Raw genomic sequence first — 25,490 nt, forward strand, 5'->3', positions numbered from 1 at the left:
CTATCTTGGTCATCCGTGGGCCCGGGTTCCCCGACTCCTCAGCCCGCGCCGTTGGAACCGCCGGGATCGTGCGGGCGGTGTGGCCTTCGTCATCGTTGGCATCCTTGTTTGTGCGTCGTCTCGCATGATGTTAATTATAAGACACAGATGCTCGGTAGATGACGTCGAGGGGTCTGCCATGCGAGAGGACTGCAATTCCGTGCAGTGGCCGTCATGTCGTCCGCCTAACTAATTATTAGACTTCTGTCCTCCCCCTGTCTTTGCGACATGAGATGAACACCTGAAATTCTGGCACTCATGATAGCAACACTTGTCCTAAAATAGACAGGTCTAACTTACTCCTGTTCTCCGGCAGAGCAACAGCCCTGCTCGACAGGGGATTAAAGTGCCAGATACTCAATTTTGTAGAATGGCACCTGTCAGTATTTGGGTCTAGACTGGTGCCCCCCTGTTTGACATGCCGGGGTTGCGAGCTAAGAGTGAAGCAGTGTAAGACGAGGATGAAGGGCGATCAGACATCGGATGGACGATGAGTTATCCCGTCGTATTCCCTCCCCCTTTCAATCCATCGACCGGGCTGAACCATCTTCCGGGAGAATTGACGTCATGAGAACCCCCCGGACAAATCTCGTCTACAAAGTGCGGATTCCAGTGTAATTCTCACTAGTACGCCCTCTGTGTCAACTTACCCTACTGTAACCCCAGAGTGTCTCTCGGGATTGAAGCTTCCGCACCCGCAACCCAGCGAAGGACCAAGGCGACGGGTGATTGGAGCCCAATCAGCCCAACCAGCCGCCTCGAGTTGACAATGCAACAGAGGATTGCCCTTAGTGCTCACCTCCTCGACAGCCTCATGGTTGCACGCCCAATTGCGAAAGCAGTGTCGTAATGGTGTCTAGATTTGGGGCTATAATGCGACATTGGTTTTTCTTCTTTCGTATCCATCATGACGCTTGAGAGAGGATGTGACACAGTCAAGCCTTACATGGCATTATATCAGCCCCGTGTTTTCATGTCCGGGCACAGCTGTGGATTGGGTACGTCAGTGTATTTGCTTATTCCAGAGTCAAGCATATTTAGCCGGGGCGGTACAATGAGTGAGACTCGGAATCAAAATTGAACACGAGTACCTTAACTTAAGTGAAGTATCCCGTGTCGAGTGACCCCAAACAAGACAGGTGTCGATTGGTACTTTGGTGCGAACATGGCTGTAATTCGACGACACAATACACCCCACGTCGTGCATAGTCAATCGTCCTCGTAAACTAGTAAACTACAACATGCAAGCAAATCTGCTAAGTCGAGCGAACTGTGACGTCGTCCATTGCACTGCCAATCATCATCACCTGCCCGTAAGTTAGTAGCGACTCACCGGCCGCCATTCCCCATTCCACACTGCCTACACCTCCGTTCCCGTGCCTCCCGCTCCCGTCGCGTGACCTGTGGTTGTGTCGCCGCCCTACATCGCAACACGCCTCCTCATCCTACCCTCCCTCCCCCACGGCGCGCTTCGTAGATCGATCCATCGTCGCAGCCATCATGGACGAGAACCCGACCCTGACCCCGGCAGCTGCCCGGCTCAAAGGCGCCGTCTCCGCGGCCAGCTCCGCCATCAGCGCCCCGCTTCCGGGGAACCTTCGGCGCGCATTCACGGCGTCGGCCGCCGTCGATGACGCACGGCGTTCACGTCCATCTATCCAACTGCATAGCCCCTTCGCTGAAGCTTCGTCGCCGACGGGTGAGGCATTTCCGCGCCGCAGCTCCAACTTCTCCGAGTACAGCCTCAGCGAGGCTCGCGACCTGCTGAATCCGCAGCCCATGGGCCGCGCTGGCGACCAACTGACCACGAGCGACTCGTCCTCGCTGGCATCGCTGTCGTTGGCATTTGCCCTTCTTCCTGCCCTCGCGGGCGTACTGTTTAAGAATGGCAGCGCCGTGGTTACAGATATTATGCTCCTGGGCTTAGCTGGTGTCTTCCTGCACTGGTCCGTGACACAGCCATGGTAAGTTATATGCCACATGCGTCGACCTATATACGGGGTAAATAGCTTCTTATCAATGTCGTTATAGGACTTGGTACCATTCTGCACAAGAAGTGCGCATCCAGCAGGAAGCAAACCCCGACACTGCCATCGAGGACGATAGCGACTCCGAGTCTGCCACCCTGGCGCCAGCGCGTCACTCCTCGCTTGACCATGTCCCCGAGGAGGAGGCGACTCAGCCCGAGGCTGAAGGAAAGGCAACAAGGAAGCGACCCACGGCGCAGCAACAGTCGGCATTGGCGGAGCTCTACCTTTACGAGATCCTGGCCCTGGCTTCGTGCTTCATGCTCCCCCTCATCGGCGCCTACATGTTGCATGCGATCCGGTCGCAGCTCAGCCGGCCATCCGAAGGTCTTGTTTCCAATTATAACCTCACTATATTCCTGCTGGTATCGGAGCTGCGCGTGTTCTCGCACATGATCAAGCTGGTCCAGTCACGGACCCTTCACTTACAGCGAGTCGTGCAGGGGAACCACAACGGGTTCTCGACAACACACAATGCAGAACAGCTGGAAGCTGTCCTCTTGCGGCTGGAATGTCTTGAGTCACGTCTCACTACCGAGGAGAATCCAGCTGTGTCGGCAGGAAAGTCGGACACAGTCAAAGCAAAGCAGGAGAGTGCCATTGCCCGGGATGTGCGGAACGCCATCCAACCTGAACTCGACGCTCTCAACAGAGCTGTGCGTCGCTACGAGAAAAAGGCAACACTGTTGCAGTTTCAAACAGAGTCACGTTTCGCCGGAGTAGATGCAAGACTTGAGGACGCCATAGCACTGGCCGCGAATGTTGCAAAGAATAGCGCGTCACATCGAAACATATTCCTATGGACCATCGAGGCCCTCATCGCCGTGGTTCTCCTGCCTTTCAAGGCGCTCTTACGGATCCTGTTTCTGCCGCTCAACACACTCTTGGCACTGGCCAAAAAGAACAAGAAGAAGGGATCCCCGGCGAAGATTTCACGCAGCAGCCGGAGCGGGAAGGCTGGCACGCAACCCAGGTACAGTGGGGATCGAGTGCCGACTAGAGTATCGAAAAAATAGTCGAGACTAGTTTCTTTTGTCCGAGATTAGATGATATCCATACTGTACTTAATGTATTTTATAACTCCATGGGACGACCTGATGATAGAGGCTAGGAGATGTCTGGCTTGGAGACTGGGGGCGATACATTGGGCGCCCTTCTAATCATTGTCTTTCTTTGTGAGACGTCCACTCTCTCTAGTTTGTGGGCTCGGACTACAAGGACACGTCGAGCCTCTGTTTTGTGGTTACTTGCGTGCTTAATGTGATGATCTTCATTCTGTTGTGTTCCGGAGCACTGGATCAAGACACCGGCCGAAACGCGGATCTAATCTATCGGAGCGGAACGGCTCAACAACACGGACGGTTTTGCATGAATGATCTCCCTGTCTCAGGCCAAGTTTAGCGTCGCCTCTCTGACGCCAACTCAGCCAACCGCACAGCATGCCGCTAGTGAGGCCAAAAGCCAGCCTTCATGTTTCAAATCTATGAGCTGGGTTTAGTTGGATAATTGAATTCGTCCGGCCGGCGGTCTGTGATCTTGGGTCTGTGTGGATGGTGCGGAACGGGTATGATGGATCACAACAGAGCTGCCAAATCGAGGTGTAACTGAACCTCTGGTGCATCGCGACGAAGGAGTAGTCGTCTATCACACTAGGATCAACAATGACAAAATTCCGATCCCGATTGCCTCATCCTTGTAGGCGAGGTCATCGTAAGCAGATGGCGGAGGGGTTACCATTGCCACCATCCGTGCTTAGGACGAAGGTTCGCAATACGAAGACCATTACGAAGACCATGAATATGCTAGCAAGGGCGCTGAGGCTCTGAGGGTGTGGCACATAACATTGAACCACGGATGCTCTGCCGGATGACGACGGTGTGACGGAAGCACTCCCTCTCCGTGTGCGTATTACCGAGCACCAAGCTGAAGTAACCCTGATATGGTTCGGGGGATTCGCCTCAAATACCTAAGACAGCTAGGGGAACGAGTAGCACAGTGGTGGACGAAGCGATCTATTACCGCACCAAGGTCCGAAAAGGTCAAGATCCATCTCCCGCCATCTGATATCTGATGAGATGGTGTGATGTGGTGTGCTCTAGTCGAAGCGAAGCCGAGCACCAGCCCCGTCTCGGCATATGCGAGAAATGGTCGAGCTGAGGATGCGACAGAACCAGATATCGCCCACACACACCAAGTTCATGCGCCGTGGCGGTGCTGGACAGGGCTGGTCCGTCGCATTGAAAGACGTCCGGAAGAGGAGAGCGGTCCCACGAGCGACGAGTGACGAGTGACGAGAGACGAGACAGTAGACAATTGACCAGGGGGATGCGCGTATTTTTTGGGGGGCTAATGATCTTCCCGTGGCGAGATAGGCGAGGGAAACATTGGAAACAGGTTGTTGGGTGGCATGGTATGGGTCACGATGGGATGGGATGGTATTCGGTAAATTAATTGAGCATGTGGGTTAAGTTCAGTCTAGCACTGTCCAAGACGCCGGCCATGGCACAAAACGCGTCGTCGGGACTAAAATAGGTGGATCCTTAATCTCAACGCGTCGGTGAGGTGGCGCTGGCGGCCGAGTAGTGCAAGGTCCCAAGGGCAAAAAAGCTGCATGTAACTTGACATGTAGCGCGTGGTATCACTTTAGTCGGCGGGGCTTGGACACAACGTGAACCGTGGAGCTACAAGTCTACGTACTGCCCCCAGCTTGCCGCAAGCCCGCAAGCCCGTCAGACCGGACAAAGCAGAATTGTATGCAGGTCTCGGCCTCGAACGGCGACGGCTCGGTCGGTGTGAATGCATGTACGTACTGCGTATGTGCTTGCGCGCGGGGCTGCTGTTAAATGAGTTGGCGCGCCGATGTGGACGGACGCTAGGCACTGGCGCTGGCTGGGCCATGATCAAGGTTGCTGGTCATTAGTTGCTGGATGGTCGCCCGTCAGAAGAAAATTCAGTTGAAAATCCTGCCACTCAGACCATTTCACGCCCGGGATATGGTCATGGTTGGCATGGCACGATCGATAAAGCGTTGGAGTGGTATTCGGGGCGAGGCCTCTGCGGCCCCCGGAAGCAGTGCTACGGGAAATACCATGCCGACACGCATGGCCGTGTTAACCAAAATGGCCAGAGACGAGCCAGAAACGGTGAGAGTCCCAAGACCAAGCTCCAAGACATGAGAAAAGATGGGACCGGAGGACTAGGCTCCCGGACTGGGACCATGTACGGAGTGAGGACAGGAGAAGCGGCGATCACGCAGTGCAGTTGTCACGCCTGAGGACAACTGGACGCATGCACAACCGACGTTACGGGGGTGGTTGGTGGTCTGTATGCGCTGTGCGTATTGTACAAGGTACGAAGTTGGTAATGAGTACTCCCCAAGGTAGCAATATGAATAGGTGGCTGGTTGGATCATGTACCATGTCGGTCTTTGATGCTGTGGTTGCAACCGCATGGGACGGGTGATGGCAGATCGACGAGCGATGTGGGCGTTGGGTTCATGGAATAGGAAATGCCTAGGTCAGCAAGTGGAAAAAGCAAAAGACGATTGTCAATTAATTGGGCAATGGCGGCCACGGGAAGAGGGAAGAGGGAGCAGGCGGACAGTCACACAGGGGATCGAGGTAACAGCCCAGGCCGCTCCGGGTTGGCAGGCGTATCAGCCCAGGTCAGCCCAGACAGAACCAGGTTCAGGATTACTAGCATCGAGACACTACGAGACAGACAGAAGTGGACGAAGGGGAAAATTAAAATACGGATACAGAGCAGATGGGGAATTCCCCGAGCCAATGCACGTCCACCCTCTCATTCATTCGCTCGTTTCTCCATCCAGACAGGAGAGCAGATGAGGAGGTGGAGAGAAGAGAAGAGAACATGGATCAAGGCAGTTCTGCTGATTGCTTGGCCCTGGGGTGGTGCGCATCGCATCATCAGTGTTGGTTGGTCCTTGCCCTGCTTCGACGACAAAGCCTAGAAGCGACAAGGCGGCGAGCTTGGACCTAGAGAACCCACGAGTTGCTCATGGGCCCTGGCGTGAATCCGTAAATCTCGAGCGCAAGCGCCAGCGCTTCAGAGAAAAATTAGATACGTCAGTCTTGAGTAGGTAATGACACGGATGCTTTCGTAGTTGAGACAGTGCTGGGATTTGCGCCGTGACCGTCACCGATTGGGAGCCCTACGATAGAACCAACCCCACTGGTCGTTTGCAGAACCTGCCGGACAGAGATGAAATGATGAGGCGACGAGATGGGACGCCGCCTGGTTGGACGTGTGTCTATCCGCTGGAATTCTGCTGTTTGACTTTGGGAATAAACAAAAACATGACAAAAAACAACAATCCGCCTTGGCTTACACATACATGACCTACTTGGCTTGCTGTACTAGGTGGCCTGGCGTGTGACGAGGTATTCCTGCGTAGGTCGTGCAGCTCAGCTCCTACGTGAAGGCGGTCGAGGCGCAGCTGATGCCGGGGAAAGCAAACTCGAGCTCGGAGTGCTTTTTTCTCTGTCTCTCTTCAGACCAATTGGCCTATCAATGAGGCCCGTGGCGCTGCGGAGACCTGCATATTCTGGTGACCGCTTTGCCTGCCCATTGTTTGCCCGCTGCCACTGTGATGCCGGCGAGTGCTTCGCTGGCTACGTGTGTCCATCACACCGGTTGGGCGCATCGCAGCCCGCAGTCGCCCTGCAGCGGTCGTGCATTGGCTGCCAGCGGCTCAGCCGGTATGCTGATAGAACCATGCAGGTGGCTTCTCACCCACAGCAGCACAGGTGGCTCGCAGAGGCTGCTCACAGCGCCTCCGCCTCCTGCTGGGATCATCAATCAGCTTGTGGGCTCCCAGATGGTTGGCCATCTCCACTGGCAGAGTAACCTTGCCAGCGAGCCAATTCCGGCCGTGGCCTCTGTCGCAATACCTTGACAATTCGGACAAGCATTCATACAGGACAGGGGGGGACCATTCACAAGGAGACGATCAGACGGCCTCACAGGAATTCACAGGGGGGTGTGTGAAGCGTGCAGGATTTGCATTTGCATGCTCTCAGCCTCCTCCTCCAACTTCGGGCTCGCTGGCTGCTCTCTGGCCGGGCCCTCTGCCGCTCCCTGTACCGCCCCCTGCCCTCCCATCAGCCGCCCAGCCAACAGTCCCCTGTAGCCTGCAAATTTAGAAGCGCCTCAAGTGGCAGCGAAAAGCCATGGCCGTCTATGCCGTCTCAGCTCTGGTTCGGCTCGCCCAAGAAAAGGACAATGTGACACTTACTGGCTTTGCGGCCTCAGCCTGGCGACCTACCGGCTGAGCTAGCCCGTGGGCCAGATGGGCCAATTGCGGCATCTCGTCGGAGTCCTCGTTGCGATTGGATGCATGTAAGCCAAGCTTCCAGGTCCAGCAACGGGAAGGAAAGTACCTACAAGTACCCTGAACAGGTACATGAGCGCTGCCATTGGATGATTCGGTGGGTGGGATGAGGAAGGGTGTGCGGGCGTGGCAAGCGCGTTGGGATCTCCTGCCCTCTCTCCCCACAGCACCTGAAAGCGGAGGGCAGGTACGTACCGCGTGGCATGCGCCGCACTGGCCACTGAGCAGGTCCAAGTGGGTTTCGCAGGAGGGGACATGGGTACCTTGTCGCTCCGGCCGGCCCGCGTCTAAGTCGTTCACTCTCCATCTCACATCACGACACCCACGACACCCACGACACCACACTGTCATAGGAGGCCTGGTGGGAGATTAGCAGCAGAACCAGCTCAACACCCACGCCAGCCCACGCCATGTGTCGTCGCCACTCATCCGCGGCTGCCAGGGGTGCTCCCAGTCTCCTAGTCGTCTCCGCGTCTCCATCGGCCTCGTCAGTGGGTTGGGTTGGGTTGCTGGCCCATCGTCCAGCTCCAGAGTGCTGCAGTGGCCACCACCGCTTTGCTGCACCACCAGATCTCGTTGAAAGCTAAATTAATAACCACGGTTGCACGCCTACCTACCATGAGATGCCACACCCTTTCGTCCTTGGTCTTTCGTCTTTCGTCCCCTCTCTTCTTCTTCCCTTTCTGCCCCTCCTCACCCTTGTCCTTGTCCCCTCGACTGCGTTCTCGGCTGCGTCCTCGTCTTCATCCTCGACGTCTCCGGCTTTGGCTTTTGAGCTGCTTTGTTCCACCGACGTATCCCTTGCTGTGCTGCTGATCGTCTCCCAATAGAGCCGTGGCTGCGACTATCACACCCCCCTGCCTTGCCGGTCTCGTCTCCTCTGCCGCCTCCACCCCGCCATTGATCGGGCTGATCCCCTTGTCTCAATCCCGGTGGCCAGCAGTGACTAGAGCACGGAAGACAAGGCAATTTGGTATTGCTTCTTTACATCTCTCCGCCGGACTGCCGTCCAACATACGTTCTCTCGTCCTATCCTTTTCGACTTTCGTCTTTCCAACTTCTACTGTGGCAGTTGAATACGACGATGCTCCCTGGACCCGCGCATTCTGTTGCGAGGAGCTTTGAATACTAATTCTACTGGCCGTTGAGCTCATCACTTCGACTTTTTCGAACCACCACACACAATGCTCCCCCGATGGAATCAACTATGGGCGTTGCTCTGCCTCTTCTTGGCCATCCAGCTCGTCAGCACCGAGAGCTTCAGGATAGCCTACAGACGAGATGATAAAGCCTCTAGCCAGTTGACCGCCGTCTCCGAGTCCGCCACGAAAGAGAGCAAGGCCACTGGAACTGCAGATTCTTCTGGCAAGGCCACCGATGCCGCCGAGTCCACTGGCAAGGACGGCAAGTCCAAGTCCAAGTCCGTCACGGCAACGACAACCACAACCACCAAGGCAAAGGCAACCAAGGACGCCCAACCTACCGCTACCTCAACCATAATCAGCGGCGATGGGGCCCTGGATAATTCCACTTTCGTTAATGGTATGGATCGTCTTTTTCTGATTCACCACCCTAACTAACATGCTATTGCAGTCACCATTGCCAACGGACAACTCCCCCTTCAACCTGAAATAACCCCGGGATGGGGTGTTGCAGGTGTCATCATGCTTCTCTCTGGCGTGACCTATACTCTCATTGGCATAAAAAACAGATGGATCCATACATTCTTCTCGACGGCATACGTTGGAGCCCTGGGTGTTGCAGTACTGATTGTGTACGTCATGAACGTTCCCGTCAATAATGGTCTCCAGGGCGGCTACGTCGTCGCCGTGGTCATGTCGGGCTGCGCACTTGGTGCTGCCTCTGTATTCTTCAGGGAGCTTCTTGAAGGACTCGGCTGTGCCTTGGGCGGCTTTTGTGTAAGCATGTGGCTCATGTGCTTGGTGCCTGGCGGACTGCTCAAGACAGTCGCACCCAAGGCCATCTTTATTTCTTGTTTTACCCTTGCGGGGTTCGCTTTCTATTGCACTCGATACACTCGAGACTGGGCTCTCATTGTCATGATATCATTTACTGGTGCGACCGTCACAGTTTTGGGTATCGATTGCTTCAGCCGAGCTGGACTAAAGGAATTCTGGGCCTGGGTCTGGGATCTCAACGATAACCTGTTTCCTCTCGGAGCTGACACTTATCCTGTCACGAAGGGGATCCGGGTAGAGACGGCCGCCATCATCATCATCTTCCTTATCGGAGTTGTCTCACAGATTAAGCTGTGGAAGATCGTGCGCGAGCAACGGGAGAAGAGAGCCGAGGAAGCTGCCCAAGACCAGCGCAACCTACAAGAAGAGGAAGAGAATGTTGGTCGAAACATTGAAGAGGCTAATGCTCGTGAGCGACGCCAATGGGAACGGACCTATGGGAATGGCGAAGGAAGCTCAACCGTGTCTCGAAGCTCCGAGGCTGGAGACGAGGTCGGCGAGAAGAAGTTGAGAAGCAGCCATACTGGTTCATCGCAACGTCAATCCTCGGTTGAGAACATCGAAATGACTGATATGGCTGAGCCTCCGCAACCACCACGACCCGCTGCCGCTAACTTGATGGCTACCGAGCATGACATGGACGGCAGAGTGACAGTGCGAGTCGCCCAAGACGACTTTCCAAGATCTCCATCTGTTCAGGAAATGAATGAGAAGGTCGCAGATGATCAATCCTCCACTTTCGTTGGCCTCGAAGATGATCGGCGCGTGTCACGGGCGACCCACGTTTCCCAATCCCTCGCCCCCGAGGTAGTTCCCTTGCCTTTCGTCGTGCCGGCCACCGATGACGCCCGCTCCGAGGCAGATCGATCATCTGTTGCCACCTTTGCAGATGATGACGAGGGTCAACTACATACCCCTGGCGCTCGGCATTCTCTCGCTCAGCGGCTTTCGCGTCTATCCCATGGATCTGCAGAGTTGCTCAGGAGTCTATCGCAACGATCGGGTCACCCTCATGGCGACTTCTCTCAGGACCAATACCGAAGCACCGACGACTTGGTCATTCCCATCTCGAAACCCCATGATGATGATGGGTCCATGGCCGCAACAGTTGACGACGAGAGCGTAAGCGTTGGCGATAGGGATTCCCTGGCTTCGCCTGAAGCATCGAAGAACATCGAGATCACTGCCCAACTATCTGAACGCGGAGTGCTGAGCCCTTCTCTTAACGAACAGGCGAAGCTCAATGACGTTGATGCCAAAAGCAATACCAACCGAAGTCGAGCAGACCCATCTGAGGAGCCTGTGTCTGAGGCTCAGACTAAGGCAAAGTCGGTCGCTTCAGCTACCTCGACTCGTGTTAGCTTGACCAAGGATCGCCTGCCAAGGTCGCTTTCTCGAGTTGCCCTGTCATATCGTACTAACGAATGGGCAAAGCATCTGAGCACTGCAGATGCCCCCGACCTCGAGGAGATTCACATTAGCGAGCCTAGCGCTCAGGAATCGCCCGCACCTGTTTACGTTCAGGAGCTGCAAAAGTCAGCGGGTGAAGGAACCCTAGCACCCGCTGTCACTCGCTCTGACTCGCAACTCTCCAACATGCCTCACTCTGGCTCTAAGCGTGGTTCGAAACAAAACGTACCCGCTGCTCTGGCTATCCTCACTGGAGACGGCCCAAACCGCAGCCCTGGTACTACGCCTACCAGCGCTGGCATGCCTCGGCTATCCTCGTCAGGTCTGCGCAGGTCATCTGGAGGAGGATTTGAACCGATCGCCGAGGAGCGCGATGCCTTTGTCCGGGCCACCCCCCCTATCCCCGAAGAGGCTGAAGGCCTCCGAAATCAATCGACCACCCCTTCCATTCATTTGTCGGATGCACACCGTTCTGCTACACCGGGGCTCGTGTCGTATTCGAGCCCCCAGACACTCATTGGCCAACGCGAGATGGTCCTACGAAACAAATCCCAGGGCAACCTGGTTGCTAGCACATCAGATCTGAACCTTTACCGAGGCTCGAGTGACGCGGGCTCGCTGCACAACTACGCTATGTATGCTTCCGGTGTTGGCGCAGATGCAGATGATCTTCCTCTGAGCCAGCGAAAGCAGCTCATGCGCCAGAACAGCTTGAACCCGACCTCATCCACTCCTTCTCTCGCACGTCTGAGCGGTGGCTACGACCCTAGCAGCGCCGACATCCCCTTCGATTCCCATCAGCCACAACGCGTGTCTACTGTTCCGACAGCCGCCGCTCGTGAGGCCGCGCTCTCCCACTTCAGACAGACCGTTGCTCATGACCTACGCTCGGGTACTCCTGTGATTAATACCCCGGGACGCGAGACCCCCTTTGCGCCCATGTCGCTACTTGGTAGCAGGGAGACCGAGGTGCAACGCAACATTGAGATGGGGCGCAACATCCTTATGGGCCAGAAAGAGGCCGAGGCTCAGCGACGGGAGAAGGAGCAACGTCAGAAGGAATGGAACGATCGAGTCTTTGACGAACGCATGAGGACTGGTGATCTTCTCGAAGTCCACAGGGAGGCTATGCGAAAGATGCAGAAGCACGCCAAGAACTAACTTGGCCCATGAACAGAGCTCCCCGCAATAGACGGGACACAGCTACATAAAATTTCCTCTTTTCTTTTCTTTTCGAACCTTCTTTTGAACCAGTACTTCTACGATACCAGGGGTTTCACGTTTGGATTTTGGAACAGCGGGCTGGGCAGTGGTGTTTAAAAGTACGAGTAATCGGGCCAGCAAGGACCTGGCATACAGGTATATATAGAGTGCGTGTGTGTGAGACGCATCGCCGGCGTTGAAAGGATACACTGTTTGTTTAGTGGGAGTAATTTGGGTGCCCTTGGTCCCCGGCTGGGATGGTCCCCTGGTGACGAGTTGATTAGATATAGTGACTTCACCAGAATATTAAGCTTTGGGTTGTTCATAAGAGTACACATTTCATGCGTCCCTGCGCGAGAATGATCGAGTCAATTCCAATTCTAAAGAGGGTGCTGAGAGGTAGTTGTTTCTTATGACTCTTAGCAATAAAATGAAACCCCATGGGCGCCAACGCTGTCGCCTGCAGTGCTGTAAAATTCGGCTCTAAGTGCGAGTCGATGTGAGAAGAATACAAAGTAACAAAATGGAAGAAAGATATAAACCCCAGAAATATCCCTGTTGAAACTATCCTCGAGGCCGACTACCGACTCCTTAGACAGCCCAACCATACCTGCGCCCCTAGCGCTTGTGGGTTTCTCGAGTGAGCTGTGTCTCGATTGTGACTGCATGGCCGGAGTGCGATGGATCAAGTAGTCCAACCTCAGGCGTGGTACGACCAGATAGACCGCCCTCACCATTGGACCAGACACGGGTTTGGATGTTGGACGGATGAGTTGGGGGTTCCCAGTGAGGCTGGTGAATGACGGAGGTAAGAGATCCGAGAGGTAGGACTTGATCAGTGTGTGGATGAGCAGTCTTCTTGGACATAAAGGATGGGAAGAGTTTGAAGGGGCTTGAGAAGTTGATATGAGTGCGGAAGAGGAAGGGATTGTGGCGGAACAGCTCGGCCGGGTTGCTATTATCGGGGACCGTTGCGGAGTTGGTAGGCTGAGGTTGCAATGGATGATTGGGTGGGCGCCCTTGTTCGATGTCGACAGAGGACAACGCATCGTTAAGGGACTGCATATGCTCATGATGGGAGCTCCCTCCCGAAGAGGTGCTCATGGTCGTGCGCTGTCGAGACGACATAAAGTGCTTGATTTTTGCTGTAGTGGTCCTAATAAGGTCAGCGTCGTGAATCGAGTGAGGAGAAATGAGGAGAAAGAAACTTACGTGTTCGTGGATCCCGTGGCATTAGAGCTCATGCCACTGCTGCCATATGCGTCTCGATCAGGGTCGTACTCCTGATGGAGAGCTGGGAAGACCCGACCAAGACCAAGTTGAAGACAGCCTCGACGGTATGTATTCATGGCGTTCTTCGTCATGCCGAAGAAGACGAAAACGGGAACCGCGGAGAGGATTGAGATGTAGCAGTTGTTGATGAACGCGAATTCGAGCTGGTTGGAGGGGAGGTAGACGATGGTGTTCCACGGGAAAGGGAATTGTGTCTTGTGGATGGTATCGTAGTCGAAGGGCATTAGCGGAGATGCGTGGTTAACGTTGAGCACGGCAAGTATGATGATTACGGGCAAAAAGGGTACCAGAATGGAGATGACCATAAGGTAGAGGCGACGTTTGGCTCGTTGGGCCCGCTGGTTGGCGACACGGTTGTTGGATAGAGCGGAGACAGTAGTTTTGGCTAATTCGCGGAAGCGGATGTAAATGAGGACTGTAAGCTAGAGTCAGGGGGTGTACTCGCGGTTATTCAGCCAAAGAAGAGCTGCTTACCTGCGTAGAAGGTCGTAAACAGGGACACAAAAACCGGAGCGGCGACGAAGAAAACGATGTACGGCCACGATGGCCAGGCTGACCAAGTGCATCCGACCAAGGAGGCGACAATATATCGCTGAGAAGTGAGCGGCCAGACCCAAGCCAGTTGAATAACGGGCAAAGAAAACATGATGAGAGCTTGACCGAGGTTACGGCGGCGTCGCTCTCGCACAGTTAAGGGGTTGGCACGCATCATGCCGACCTGCTGGGCTAGATTTCGCATTATGGCCAGCAGACAGGTGACGTAGAGCGAGACGGTGACGTTGTGAAAGTATGGGTAGAAGTCGCACAGCCCGTACCCGGGCCACCAGGAGTCGGTATTGTCGTCGCGCCAGATGAGAGAGTGGACAACGTTTTTGAAGTTGGCCGCCATGATGTTGCCGATGAAGACGGCGGCCGCGAATTCGCCCCCTCGGTAGAGGTGCTTTAGAGGGACCAGACAAACCACGTTGGCCAAGATGCCGAGGACGACTCGCAAGATGAGGTTGGCTGTGAGGGCTGGCGATGTGGTTGTTTCTGGGCCTGGGGCCACGACGATGAAGTCGGCGTCACCGCGGCCGAACAAGTCGGATGCGGTAGCCATTGCGGAATGTTCGGGAGAGGCTTGACCATGAACTGTAGTAATGGAGGTCGGTGTGGAGATGGCGTAGGCACAGACTTGATGATGATGCTATTGAGAGAGTTACAGGAGGGCGGGAGAGCTTCGGTGGCTTCAAGACTCCTTCCTCTGTGCAACGGTTGACGAAGACGGAAGACGCGTGGGCCTCAATCGCAGCCGTGTTATTGACTTTATACACTGTTGAACTGACATCTGGATTCCTGCCGCAACGCCGCCAAATTCCAGGCTCGGGGAGCTGGGTTAATCGCCGTAGGGGGCTATTTGAGGCTATTGATAGACTGGCGAACCCTCGCCTCAATAGCGGACGACTTACATGACTGATCAACTTCAGGGAAACGAGAGCTATGAATCAGCAGGCTCGTAGGGAGAGAAGAGCTGAATAAGCCATACAAAAATGAAGAGTAGTCGAAGGTTATCATTTATGATATCGATTCGGGTAGGGTGTTCCGGTGGGAAAAGCCTGTTGTCTATAGAGCGCGGCTATTGAGGGCGTCTATTGACATCCCAAAGCGGAAATAGAGGCAGGGATGAGGATCAAAACGCAGGACCGTCCGGGATTGACGGGGGTAAGATTGGACAGAAACAGTGCAGTCGAAACCAAAAGGGGGTGAAGGGGTCGAAGGGGTCAGAGATGAAGAATATTTATCACTTTGGGCGACATGAGGCCAGGCGTGAAATGATGAGGCATCGCAGTTTGTATGAGAGAGGAAGACATGTGAGGCACAGTGAGGTGATGGTGATTTGCATCAGAGAATCGAACTTGGGCACGGATAGGGGAACCCGATTTTTCATTATGATACTAGAGAAACATGGTCAACGGAAGGTGCGTTTTATAGTGAGACAGAGTGGATTCCCGCAATTTGGCATCGACACCAAATCACCCATTGCGAGAGGCGAGTGTGACTGGCGATGGTGGTGAAGCCCACGAACGACGCTGGAGATTGCATCATCGCAATAGACGCCATATCGCATTACCCGAGCGCCAATATGGCATTGAGCAATAGACTCAAGCGGCTCGGCGCACGGTGCAAGTCATGCGAAACCAGCCAATCAAGGCGGCATGGCTGCGACCCTCTAATCTCCCCGCCAGGTGGTCCAAGTGCCGTATCGCGTCGCGGTGCCTGGGGAATGCTCCCCTCCCACTTTGCTCCCACCACCGCCGCAAACACCAAGCACCAAACACCACACGTCCCTCCGCATCACCACCACCAACAACCCGCTTCAACCACCAGAACCATGTCGTCCGCCGCCCTCTTCCGCCGTGCCGCCTTCGGCCAGGCCTCCGCCGCCCGCGCCTTCAGCACCTCGTCGCCGCGCGCCGTCGCCCGCATCACCATTGTCGGCAACCTCGCGGACACGCCCGAGCTCCACTCCACCAGCAACAACCGCGAGATCATCCGCTACGCCGTCGCCAGCAACCACGGCTCCCGCGAGAATCGCAAGACCAGCTGGTTCCGCGTCACCAGCTTCGCCGAGGGCCCGACCCGAGACTTCCTCATGAACCTGCCGAAGGGGTGAGTTCACCGCCCCGCCTGGATCGCAGCTTTGCGACGCCCATGTCTAGCATATGTCGTGACGCCCCAGACGATTCAATTTGCTGACCTTTAGTCTAGCGCCACCGTCTTCATCGAGGGCGACTGCTCCACCAACACCTACACCGACGCCAACGGCAACACCCGCAGTGGCTTCAGCATTGTTCAACGTACGCTCCTCCCCCTCTGGCGCATACACCACATGTCGTGCTAACCATCTCCAAGGCAGCATTGAGGTTCTCCGACGCCCCCAGCACACCGAGCACGCTGAGCACACCGAGCAGAGCCAGTAAATATGCAACTACGAGTTTTTATCCGAGTATGGGACCAGGTTCTCGTAGAGGATCCTCCCGTCTGTTTGTTCTCTCCCCTCTGTGATTAATGTTTCTATTGCTGGATGTCTTGTATGGTCAGATGTATGGTTAGGCTTGTACGCGAATCGTCTAGGGAGATGTATGATACCATGACGCGATATATCAATTGCTCTATTCAATCCCATGGCTCGAGCACAGCTTGACGGTCTGAGTGAATGCCCACTAACTTGCTGGGATTTCAAGCCCATGGCCAATATCAACGCTGCACACAGGCACGCTATATGCGCAAATTAACTCGCCGGCAGTGGGATCTAGTTTATTCCTCTTTTTGCTGGACAAACTTGTGTCGCTTAGCGATCTCTTTATACCAGAGTGCAACTGTCCATGCAGCCGAACCCAGCTGCGACGCCTCCCTCTTCGCTCTTGTCGCCCTTGGTGCGCAACAAGAAACCCGCCTCCTCGTTGCGACGGACCTCCCCAGTGTTCTGGTCCCAGAGGCAAGTGCCGTAGACGCCGAGCTCGCAAATAACACCACCTTGTTCTAGGTTGCCATTGCGGAGGATAATATTTTGGACTGGGGGAGGAGTGATGAGCTCCATGAGGATGTACGAGCCCCAATGCGCCTCGGGGACCGACTTGAGAAAGGCAGGAATTGCGCCTCGGTAGATGTTGTTACCACCTCCCTCGCGCTGTGGCTTAAGCACATATGCTTGGCAGAGCTGGGGGTCCAGAGCCTTCTTTCGAGCCTCCAGTCCTGCTTCGCTCGTGTCCATCGGGTAGATGTTGGTGAACGAACGCCAGAGCTCGGCCGCATCCTCGGTATCGTCTTTGATAAACTTGCTCAGGGCTGAGGGGGCAGAAGACGACTTGGGCGTGGTAAGGATCTGCTGCACTTTCTTTGTCCCGGCGAGCTGCGTCAAGATACTGGGACACTTGATCGCATGAGAACGTTCTAGGTGGTATCGGGCGTTCCAGGCTTCTTGGCCGGGGTAGTCACTGGGGTCGTAGCCCGACCGCATGTAAATCACGGCAACTTCGTAAACCTTGGATGGGTTTCGAGGAAGGTGGTAGAGGAGCTGGCGCTTGGAGGTGTCTGCGAGGGTGGTGTGCTTCAGAACATCCGCGTAAGGCAGGCGGAAGACTGGGATGGACGGTGATGCCTTGGCGATTTGGTACTCCAGATGACGCTGGTCGAAAACATTCCTTTCGCCTCCCTGGACCAGAAAAATGACGGCCTTTTGATGCCCAAGCTCGGACTTGGGGTACGCATGGTAGGCTGACTCGATGCCAGCGGCCAAGCCTTGCGCAGTCGTATTTTCAGGAAGATCCAGGGCGTCCTCGGCAATGGAGCTGTCGAGGAGCGGATATTCCGTCTTGGCAAGATATCTACTCATGTTAGAGAACCAACTCTCTACCTTTGGTAGGCTACGGGTGACTTACTTGTGTAGTAGAGATGTGTAAGTCGACAAGCCGCCGAAGGAGGCCGCGATAGTGTTGAACTCAACCTGCTTCACCTGCAGAGAGGGAGTTGAGGTCGAGGTATCCTGGTGGACCATGTAGTCGGATCGAAACAGGCCCAGAGACAGGGGCTGAATTTCATTAGAGCCAAGTTGGTTAATGTCTCTAGATAGAGGCTTACCTGAGTATATCCCTCAGCCTTGACCTTTTGGTGGACATTCCAGAGATTGCGAATGAAGTCATCACCACCTTCGACCCTGGCAAAGAGTCAACGTCTGGGAGATGAGACAAGCGAGTTGTGGTTCCTTACTCCTTGACAACCTGGGCCAGGAACTGCTCATCCCGGCTCACAGCAGCATACAGCTCGTTGTAAGTCTTCTGCACAGACTTTGCTTGCGCGAAGCACTGGCGCGGGAACGGGCTAGGGAAGAGCGTTACAGGAATATTGATGGCGGAAATAGCCTTGGGATCAGCCTCGGCGGCAATGACGGTGGGCGGCGGCCGGACTGCGAGGCCATTGCCTATCGACCAGTCCTTGACCGTCTCAATGAGGGCCTCTCGTTCCTCGGCCCTGAGGTTGGGCGGGTAAGCCCCGCTCGTGAGAGATGCCATGGTGCTGCGGATGGACTCAGGTGCACAGAAAGGTGAAACGAGGCTCCCGGATGCCGATGCCGGAGGGCGAGATTTTGCTGTCGAAGGATTGAGTTTGACTGAGTTGTTGCTTTTATTATTCCGTGTATCCGCCAACTTAGAAAGGTCTCAGTTTGCGGGATCAGAAAGTAGCGTGGCTTAATAATTCAGCGAGTGGGTGCTTCTAGATAGACGATGGAGCAAAACGCGACAGTACATCGTCCCGCGTAAGTGGCTACGGCCGTGTCTTTAAGCTAGCGCCCATGCGAGGACAGCAAGGTTACCTTTTTGAGCATAGCCAATGGGCATATTCGCATTTGAAGAGGATATCTGCGGCGCAATTACGTCCATGGTGTTGCGCATGCGAGAAACGGGCGGTTCTCGGGATGATGCAATGAGGGGCACGCGGGGTGTTGCTTTGCCTCTGCAAGCCATCATCAAGGTGTCTTAGGACTGAATCGCCGGCCGCCTTAGATGAAGTTTCGGGGTACAAAAAATAAGAGCCTTACCTAGGTACTTATGTATCTGGAATGTGGAATCAGTCTCTAGGTAGCTATCTCCACGCGATGCTCAAGCTGCGCTCCCTGCAAGCTCCCCTTCAGTTCATCCGCACGTGCAAAGACGATGGTATTTCTCCAGTGGGGCATAAACCGCCCGTTGTAGGGAATGGAGCCTTCTGTTGACCCAGGGCAGCGAGCAAAAGCTCTGCGCTGATTCGCCCAAGGAATTTTCGCGATCGAAAAGCTGCGCGTGGCGACCTGGACCCCGATGAAGCCATCGCCGCTTGGGTGTGTTTTTTCCCCCTACTAGGTAGGTAGGTACCTGCTTGCTGGCAGCTGCCAACGGCCCGACCAAAAAAAGTTGTATCACCAACCGATGCCGCAGGCGCCACTGCTGCAACTTCCGACCTAACACAACCTCAGCTCAGGCATCCAAACGGCGTGCCTCAGGGAAGCAGCGCGTTTGCTCCGAACACTGGATGCATCACGTGGTTGGGCGTTGCTAATCGCCGCGTGAAGTGCGCAGCGAACGCAAAACACGCGACTTCCTTCAGACGACAGCCAAGTATTCTCCCCCGAGGGACGACAACAAAGAAAACAAAGACAACAAGGATATTGTTCGCAGACGCCGCAAGCTCACTTACCCCCGGCTCCACCCCCAACGAAAGGAGCCCATTTTTCAAGCACGGTTTCACAACCTTGCTGGTTTTTGAGATATTGCATGGCCCTGGACAGGCCGCTCTCATCTGCGCCCTCCTCTACGCCTGAGACGTGACGCCCTGGTCTCTCGAAACGGCCTGCAGGCGGTTATGCGACACCACTCCTCTTCACACCTGCGCATACGGCTCATGCCTTAGAGAAGAAGGCAAGTTGCCCGAGTCTGCCCTGGCCTCTTGCCCAAGAGGCTGCTCCCAAATCATCCAAACACTACGGCGCTGGTGAAGCTGGTGAAGGGCCGCTGCAGCTTCCTCTTTCTAACACTTCGCTAGAAGCCTTCAGCCACCAGGCCTTTCAGCGCCCCCGCAACGCCAGATGGATGGCGCCGGAGACGATGATCCCTTCTCTTGGGAGGTGGCGACTGTGGTCAAAGTGCTCTCCGCACCCAACCGCCCATGGGCTCCGGATCCTGCGGCTATCGCTAATCGCGTTCAAGAGGAGGAGATCGATGGCAAGACTCTCCTTACCTTCGAGCATGTCTGTTCCCGTCAAGAGTTGATGGAATGCCTCGGCATCAGGTTGGCTCGTCACAAAGTGGCAATTGGGGAGCTCATCCTTACACTTCGATCAAAAAGCTGGGCGTATCAGCAGTGGAGACAGGATTTCAACCGGAAGCAGTCCGGTTTCTACTTTGACTCCGACGGACTCAAGAACTCGCCAACTTCCAGCCTGGGAGCGAATGGCTTCGTACTAAAGACACAGCCAAAGGAAAAAGGACTTGAGGCGTTGCCATCTCAGCCCCATACCAATGAACAGCCGGCCCTCCCTGCTGAACCCACCCAGCCCGAGCCCGAGCCTACAGACACTCCTAAGCCAAGACGGCTTGTCCCAATCGCTCTGTCAAGCAGACCACTCAATATTTCCAATGCATTCATCCCTACCGAGGCCGACACGCTCGGTTTCGTAGCCGAAGCTGTCCAAAAAGATGAGCAAAGCATCCCTTGGGAGGAAGCCTCGATCGGTGCCTATCTTGGAGATGGAAGCCTGACATTAGAGGCTCTCAAATCTCCGACCGGATCTCTGAGCTCTCGACTTCTTGAACCAACCGAGGACACATTCGCAACCGCGATACCTAATTGGCTACCCCCAGGAAGAAGACTCGCTGTGCATCGAGGCATCATGCGATTCTTGAAGAAGAACGGCCGGCAGGAGATGCTCCAGAAACAAGGCATTTTCTTGATGAGGTCGCCTACCCCAAGCGACTCGGACACGGTGCTCGACCTCGTAGACCTTCCCGATGAGTATGACGAACAGACAAAGAGAGAGATGGAAGAAGAGAGGCTGGAGAGGGAGAGATATGCTGCTCAAGCTGCCCGCCACTCCCTCTCATCTGAGAGAGTCACGCAGATCCTCATGGATGCTATTGATGCCATAGCAGTCACTTGGCAAGAGACGAAGCTGCCAAAGCACCAGAGGAAAGCCTATCAACTATGGCATCATGCTCAACGTAAGGGAAACAGGACGAGGCAGGTCTTGGACGCTCACACTCAAGCCAAGTTCTATGATGAACGAATCAAAAAGCTCTGTGCCGAAATTGTTGGAGAGACATGGACCAAGCAATTCGAAGTCAGAGACCAAGCGAAGTGCCTCGAGCAAAGCATCCATGACAAGCTCTACAATGGGTGGCTCGTCGACATGCTGGAATCTCGGACTGAACCTCCCAAGCCTCAAACCATTGCCAAGCCGAAGCCCCAAGCCTCGAAGAGACGTCTAGACGATTATTTAGATGAAGAAATCCTCACAAGCTCTGATGAGGATGATTTCATCGAACCAGATGATGAACCGGGAGTCAACAATGGGCGTCTCATGGACCTTGACGACACCTCTAAGTATGGCGACCCAAGTCTCCCGGCTGAACCGGTCAAAGAAGAGTCTCTTGAGTGCATAGATCTCACTCAAGGGAGCTGGGGAATGAACTCTCCCAAAGGCCCAAAGAAGACCGATTTTGTTGATTTGACAAGCCCGATCAGGTCAGATTGTGCTCCTAAGGACAGCCAAGCCAGCAATGACCTCACAGGCGCCCCTGATATACCACCGACCATCGAAAGCCTTGGTAGCTTTGAGGAAATTGGCGCTGTGACCTTGAAGCAGATGTCGAAAAGCAAGGATCGGTGGAAGCTATTGATTTGCCTCATCTGGAGACTTCCCCACACAAGACGGAGAGCATTGCTTGACTTTATCCAAGAAAAGTCGACCGACGAGGCTTGGGAAGAGGCAGTGAGACCCCAGATGACTGACCCACTTGAAGACCTCACAAAACTCGGAGTACAGACTTCTACGACCATTGCGTTCGATCTGACCCGGGCTTTTCTGTCCTTCTATCGGGTAAAGAATTTGAAAGAGTCATCTCTCGTCCCTCTTTCCCAGAAACTGAGGCAAGTACTGGAAAAGGCTAAGCGCCCATGGTTCCAGCCTTTTTGTTCTTTCGTCAAAGATGCAGCACATCAATTCCCTCAGGACAGTCAGATATACAGGGCTGATATACCCGAAGATGTACTGGAGGACGATCTGGAGGACGATCACTCGATGGCCAACAACGAGAGCAGCCAATCCAAACGTCGAAAAGTTGCACCAAAAGAAATCATCCAGAACAAAGAAGCAGTGGATTTGAGACAGAGGGAGCTGAAGAGAGTGCAAGAACAAGAATCGCGCAGAGCGAAACTCAGAGCGGATCTCGCTTCCTCCGGCTTGATGTCACGAGATAGAACTCGTTTGATCATCAACGAGAGCAAGCAGGATGGCCAATCGTTCGTGTACATCAACGAGGAAATTGGCAAGCGAATCAAAGAGCACCAGGTAAATGGCGTCCGGTTTATGTGGAACCAAGTTGTTGCCGCAGACACACGCCAAGGCTGTCTGTTGGCTCATACGATGGGTTTGGGGAAGACGATGCAAGTTATTACCCTCCTCGTCGCGATAAGGGAGTCATCTACGTCCTCAGACCCATCCATAAAGGCGCAGATACCCGAGGACCTTCAAACTCCCCAAACTTTGGTGCTCTGTCCTGCAGGATTGGTGGACAATTGGATGGATGAACTCCTCATGTGGGCGCCTGAGGGTATTCTCGGACCTTTGCGCAGGGTTGATGCACAGATGACCATTGATGAGAGGTCTGCTGCAGTCCAAGAATGGGCCAAGGGTGGCGGTGTCCTTGTTATGGGCTACCACATGCTCAAACAGATGATTTCTCCCAGCAAAGGCGTGGATGAGTTGCTTCTCGACAAACCAAACATCATTGTCGCAGATGAGGCACACCATTTGAAGAATGAAAAGAGCATAATTAATCACAGTTGTGCTCGATTCAGATCAAAGAGCCGTATCGCCTTGACAGGCTCTCCCTTAGCAAACAACGTTGAGGAGTATAGGTCTATGATCGACTGGGTGGCACCAAACTTCTTGGGTCCACTGGCAGAGTTCCGCGAGATGTACGCAACCCCGATTCAACATGGTTTATACAATGACAGCTCCGGGCCCGAGAAGAGACTTGCCTTGAAGAAGCTGGAAGCACTGAAGGTAACGGTTCAGCCCAAAGTCCATCGGGCTACGGTCAAGTCGTGTCTGAAGGACGATTTGCCACCCAAGTTCGAATTTGTTCTTTCTGTTCCTCCTACGCCATTGCAAAGCAAACTCTACGCTATCTACCTGAGGGGGCTTCTCGAGAATGGTATTGGTCCTGAGGGAAGTATTCTACAATCTCAACTTTTTACGATCACGAATCACCTAGCCCTGATCTGTAATCATCCCAGATGCTTTCAGCTCAAGGTCAAACGTATCATGCAAGGAACCTCCAAAGATGAAGATGACAACGGGAAGGAAGACAAGTCATTTCCCAAAAGCATCATTCAGCCGGTGTTGAAGGAGCTTAAGGTGCCTGATCCCGACCTTGCGTCTCTGTCGCGAAAAGTTGAACTGTTGACGGTCATCCTGGACGAAGCCCGAGTAATCGGAGACAAGGTGCTCGTTTTCAGCCAGTCATTGATGACAATTGAGTACCTGCTCAATTTGTTCCAAATGCAGAAAAGACGGGTTTCCTGTTTGACCGGGAAAACCGTCATCAACAAACGCCAAGAGATGACCAAGAACTTCAATTTGGGTGACCAAGAGGTGTACTTGATTTCTACGACAGCAGGAGGGGTTGGTCTCAATATTCAGGGTGCCAATAGGGTCGTTATTTTCGACATCAAATGGAACCCAGTACACGAGCAACAAGCCATTGGGCGAGCGTACCGAATTGGACAAGAGAAAACTGTATTCGTCTACCGGTTTGTGGTGGCAGGTACCTTCGAGGAGGATCTTCAGAGCAAGCACGTCTTCAAGACGCAACTAGCATCCCGAGTCGTGGACAAGAAAAACCCTGTTAGTTGGTCAAAACGGAGCGCCAAGCTCCTGCACGAAATCCGACCATCGCCGGTTAAGGACCTCTCGGACTTTCTCGGTAAGGATGGCATCCTGGATGCACTCATCAAGTACAAGAAAAATGGCGAGGCTGTTCGGTCGATACTCTCGACAGACACGTTTGAGGAGGAAGACGTTGACGCAAAACTCAGCGTGGACGAACTCAGAGATGTGAGGGAAATGGTCAAGCTGAACGGCCTTCGATCCTCCAACCCCGAGGAATTTCAAAAAGCCAAGATGCATGCAGCAGAGGAAGAATTTTTTCGTCTGGCCAGAATGTCCCAATCCGCTATTCATTCGGCACAACATCAGCAGCTCCCCAATGAATCAGCCACTTCGAAACCCCATCCGTCCGTGGACCAGTCCTTGGATGGATCGTTTGATGCACCCGATCCTGTCGGCATTGGGCATCTACAGAGCCAACACTTCATGAGATCAGCACTTCACGGACGCCCACAGGTAAATGCCTGTCTTTCTGGCCTTTGATTTAACGCCGGCACTGACTTTGAGAAATAGGAATTACTCCCAGGACCCTTTCAAACCTCAATCTCTGGACTAAGGTCGGTTCCTTTGCCCGTAGCTGGCGCAAACACGTACTTTGGAACACAACCACAACGGACCACGGCGCCAGTCATAGCCACGACCAACAATGAGACGGAGAAAGAGACACCCAAGGTTACCTTGGGACCGACAACGCAGAGCACGCCTTTCAATGGAGGCAACCTTTTCAGTCAGCCTCAATCGCAGCCCAAGATCAACTTTCAAAATCGCCTTGAAGCGAGGATTCACGGACTGCAAAAAGATCGCCTGTTAAGAATCCAGGGAGAGCCCAGAAATTTCGCAAAATCTCTGACAGATGCAATTTGTGGAGTTCGGGATAAACTCCAGCTTGGATTCCTGCCCGACGGTCGACACTGGAAGCACCTCGAGGAATTACTGGATCACAACAAGGTTGTGATATCATTGGTTTCAGGTCACTGGACGCCGTCATATGTGGCTGGAGCGGACAAGAAGGAGTTGGAAAGTCGGATGTATGCGATGAATGGACTGCCCGAGAAGGAGATTTCTGCCCAGGGGAGTCGAAGAGCTCACTCGCCAGATCCTCATGTAAGGGACAATACCGCACTATCCCGTAATTTTACTGACAGAGCATTTGCTCAAGAACTTGCATAACATTCGACGACGAAGCATGCCGACGGAAGGCGCATCGCAAAGCCCACACGCTAAGGAGGATATGGATGTGATGCGAGAAGCAGCGGATAATAGGAAACGACGAGGCGTCCGACTGCCAACGTGGGCAAACCAAGCCCTATCTGAGGAACAGAGCAGAGCGTTTCCTGCGTTGGGAACCGTCCAATCGCTGGAGGATCGACGCGCCAGACCAAGAAACGAGTCACCCCGAGGCGACAAGGAAGTTGGAAGTGACGGTCAGAGCGTGGAAGAGGGAGATCAGAGGCGTTGATCTGAGGATGTGTGATGGAAACTCAAGGCGGGGGGACACATGATCT

General features: G+C 54.2%; 8 protein-coding genes across 8 annotated transcripts; 5 read left to right on the plus strand and 3 right to left on the minus strand.

Annotated features, from left to right (window-relative positions):
- Positions 1-1,539: 1,539 nt before the first annotated feature.
- On the plus strand, positions 1,540-3,082 carry BGZ61DRAFT_525960 (uncharacterized protein; the record flags this gene model as incomplete). Its single annotated transcript, XM_046252858.1, has 2 exons — positions 1,540-2,003; positions 2,071-3,082. The coding sequence occupies 2 exons, from the start codon at positions 1,540-1,542 to the stop codon at positions 3,080-3,082; spliced, it is 1,476 nt and encodes a 491-aa protein (XP_046112700.1).
- A 1,725-nt stretch (positions 3,083-4,807) lies between these two features.
- Positions 4,808-5,466, plus strand: BGZ61DRAFT_439224 (uncharacterized protein). Its single transcript, XM_046244339.1, has one exon. The coding sequence runs from the start codon at positions 4,994-4,996 to the stop codon at positions 5,240-5,242; it is 249 nt and encodes an 82-aa protein (XP_046112701.1). The 5' UTR covers positions 4,808-4,993; the 3' UTR covers positions 5,243-5,466.
- A 3,134-nt stretch (positions 5,467-8,600) lies between these two features.
- Positions 8,601-11,966, plus strand: BGZ61DRAFT_338657 (uncharacterized protein; the record flags this gene model as incomplete). The annotated part of the gene is made up of 2 exons (XM_046239151.1): positions 8,601-8,958; positions 9,010-11,966. The coding sequence occupies 2 exons, from the start codon at positions 8,601-8,603 to the stop codon at positions 11,964-11,966; spliced, it is 3,315 nt and encodes a 1,104-aa protein (XP_046112702.1).
- Positions 11,967-12,043: 77 nt separating this feature from the next.
- On the minus strand, positions 12,044-12,486 carry BGZ61DRAFT_24825 (uncharacterized protein). The gene has a single exon (XM_046238368.1). The coding sequence runs from the start codon at positions 12,344-12,346 to the stop codon at positions 12,122-12,124; it is 225 nt and encodes a 74-aa protein (XP_046112703.1). The 5' UTR covers positions 12,347-12,486; the 3' UTR covers positions 12,044-12,121.
- A 140-nt stretch (positions 12,487-12,626) lies between these two features.
- On the minus strand, positions 12,627-14,400 carry BGZ61DRAFT_525962 (pheromone A receptor-domain-containing protein; the record flags this gene model as incomplete). The annotated part of the gene is made up of 3 exons (XM_046252859.1): positions 12,627-13,164; positions 13,221-13,716; positions 13,776-14,400. 3 exons carry the CDS (start codon positions 14,398-14,400, stop codon positions 12,627-12,629), a joined length of 1,659 nt encoding a protein of 552 aa, XP_046112704.1.
- A 1,137-nt stretch (positions 14,401-15,537) lies between these two features.
- Positions 15,538-16,449, plus strand: BGZ61DRAFT_439228 (uncharacterized protein). The gene is made up of 3 exons (XM_046244340.1): positions 15,538-15,950; positions 16,050-16,138; positions 16,194-16,449. Exons 1-3 carry the CDS (start codon positions 15,565-15,567, stop codon positions 16,259-16,261), a joined length of 543 nt encoding a protein of 180 aa, XP_046112705.1. The 5' UTR covers positions 15,538-15,564; the 3' UTR covers positions 16,262-16,449.
- Positions 16,450-18,812, minus strand: BGZ61DRAFT_439230 (uncharacterized protein). Its single transcript, XM_046244341.1, has 4 exons — positions 18,051-18,812; positions 17,922-17,997; positions 17,723-17,871; positions 16,450-17,668 (listed from the first exon to the last, which is right to left on the minus strand). The coding sequence occupies exons 1-4, from the start codon at positions 18,350-18,352 to the stop codon at positions 16,645-16,647; spliced, it is 1,551 nt and encodes a 516-aa protein (XP_046112706.1). The 5' UTR covers positions 18,353-18,812; the 3' UTR covers positions 16,450-16,644.
- Positions 18,813-19,902: 1,090 nt separating this feature from the next.
- BGZ61DRAFT_337588 (P-loop containing nucleoside triphosphate hydrolase protein) lies at positions 19,903-25,444 on the plus strand (the record flags this gene model as incomplete). Its single annotated transcript, XM_046239058.1, has 3 exons — positions 19,903-24,441; positions 24,499-25,089; positions 25,145-25,444. The coding sequence occupies 3 exons, from the start codon at positions 19,903-19,905 to the stop codon at positions 25,442-25,444; spliced, it is 5,430 nt and encodes a 1,809-aa protein (XP_046112707.1).
- Positions 25,445-25,490: the final 46 nt, after the last annotated feature.

Source organism: Ilyonectria robusta, assembly GCF_021365365.1.
Source record: "Ilyonectria robusta strain PMI_751 chromosome Unknown BGZ61scaffold_1, whole genome shotgun sequence".
In the NCBI taxonomy this organism is placed as follows: domain Eukaryota; kingdom Fungi; phylum Ascomycota; class Sordariomycetes; order Hypocreales; family Nectriaceae; genus Ilyonectria; species Ilyonectria robusta.

What these genes read in the sequence shown, in the direction of transcription:
- BGZ61DRAFT_439224 (XM_046244339.1), top strand. Translation starts at nt 4,994, where the DNA reads ATGGTCGCCCGTCAGAAGAAAATTCAGTTGAAAATCCTGCCACTCAGA.
- BGZ61DRAFT_24825 (XM_046238368.1), bottom strand. Translation starts at nt 12,346, where the DNA reads ATGTGTACTCTTATGAACAACCCAAAGCTTAATATTCTGGTGAAGTCA.
- BGZ61DRAFT_439228 (XM_046244340.1), top strand. Translation starts at nt 15,565, where the DNA reads ATGCTCCCCTCCCACTTTGCTCCCACCACCGCCGCAAACACCAAGCAC. An exon ending in CTCATGAACCTGCCGAAGGG is followed by an intron (nt 15,951 to 16,049) that starts GTGAGTTCACCG and finishes CCTTTAGTCTAG; the next exon opens with CGCCACCGTCTTCATCGAGG. An exon ending in TGGCTTCAGCATTGTTCAAC is followed by an intron (nt 16,139 to 16,193) that starts GTACGCTCCTCC and finishes ACCATCTCCAAG; the next exon opens with GCAGCATTGAGGTTCTCCGA.
- BGZ61DRAFT_439230 (XM_046244341.1), bottom strand. Translation starts at nt 18,352, where the DNA reads ATGGCATCTCTCACGAGCGGGGCTTACCCGCCCAACCTCAGGGCCGAG. An exon ending in AGGCTGAGGGATATACTCAG is followed by an intron (nt 17,872 to 17,921) that starts GTAAGCCTCTAT and finishes AATGAAATTCAG; the next exon opens with CCCCTGTCTCTGGGCCTGTT. An exon ending in TACACATCTCTACTACACAA is followed by an intron (nt 17,669 to 17,722) that starts GTAAGTCACCCG and finishes TAACATGAGTAG; the next exon opens with ATATCTTGCCAAGACGGAAT.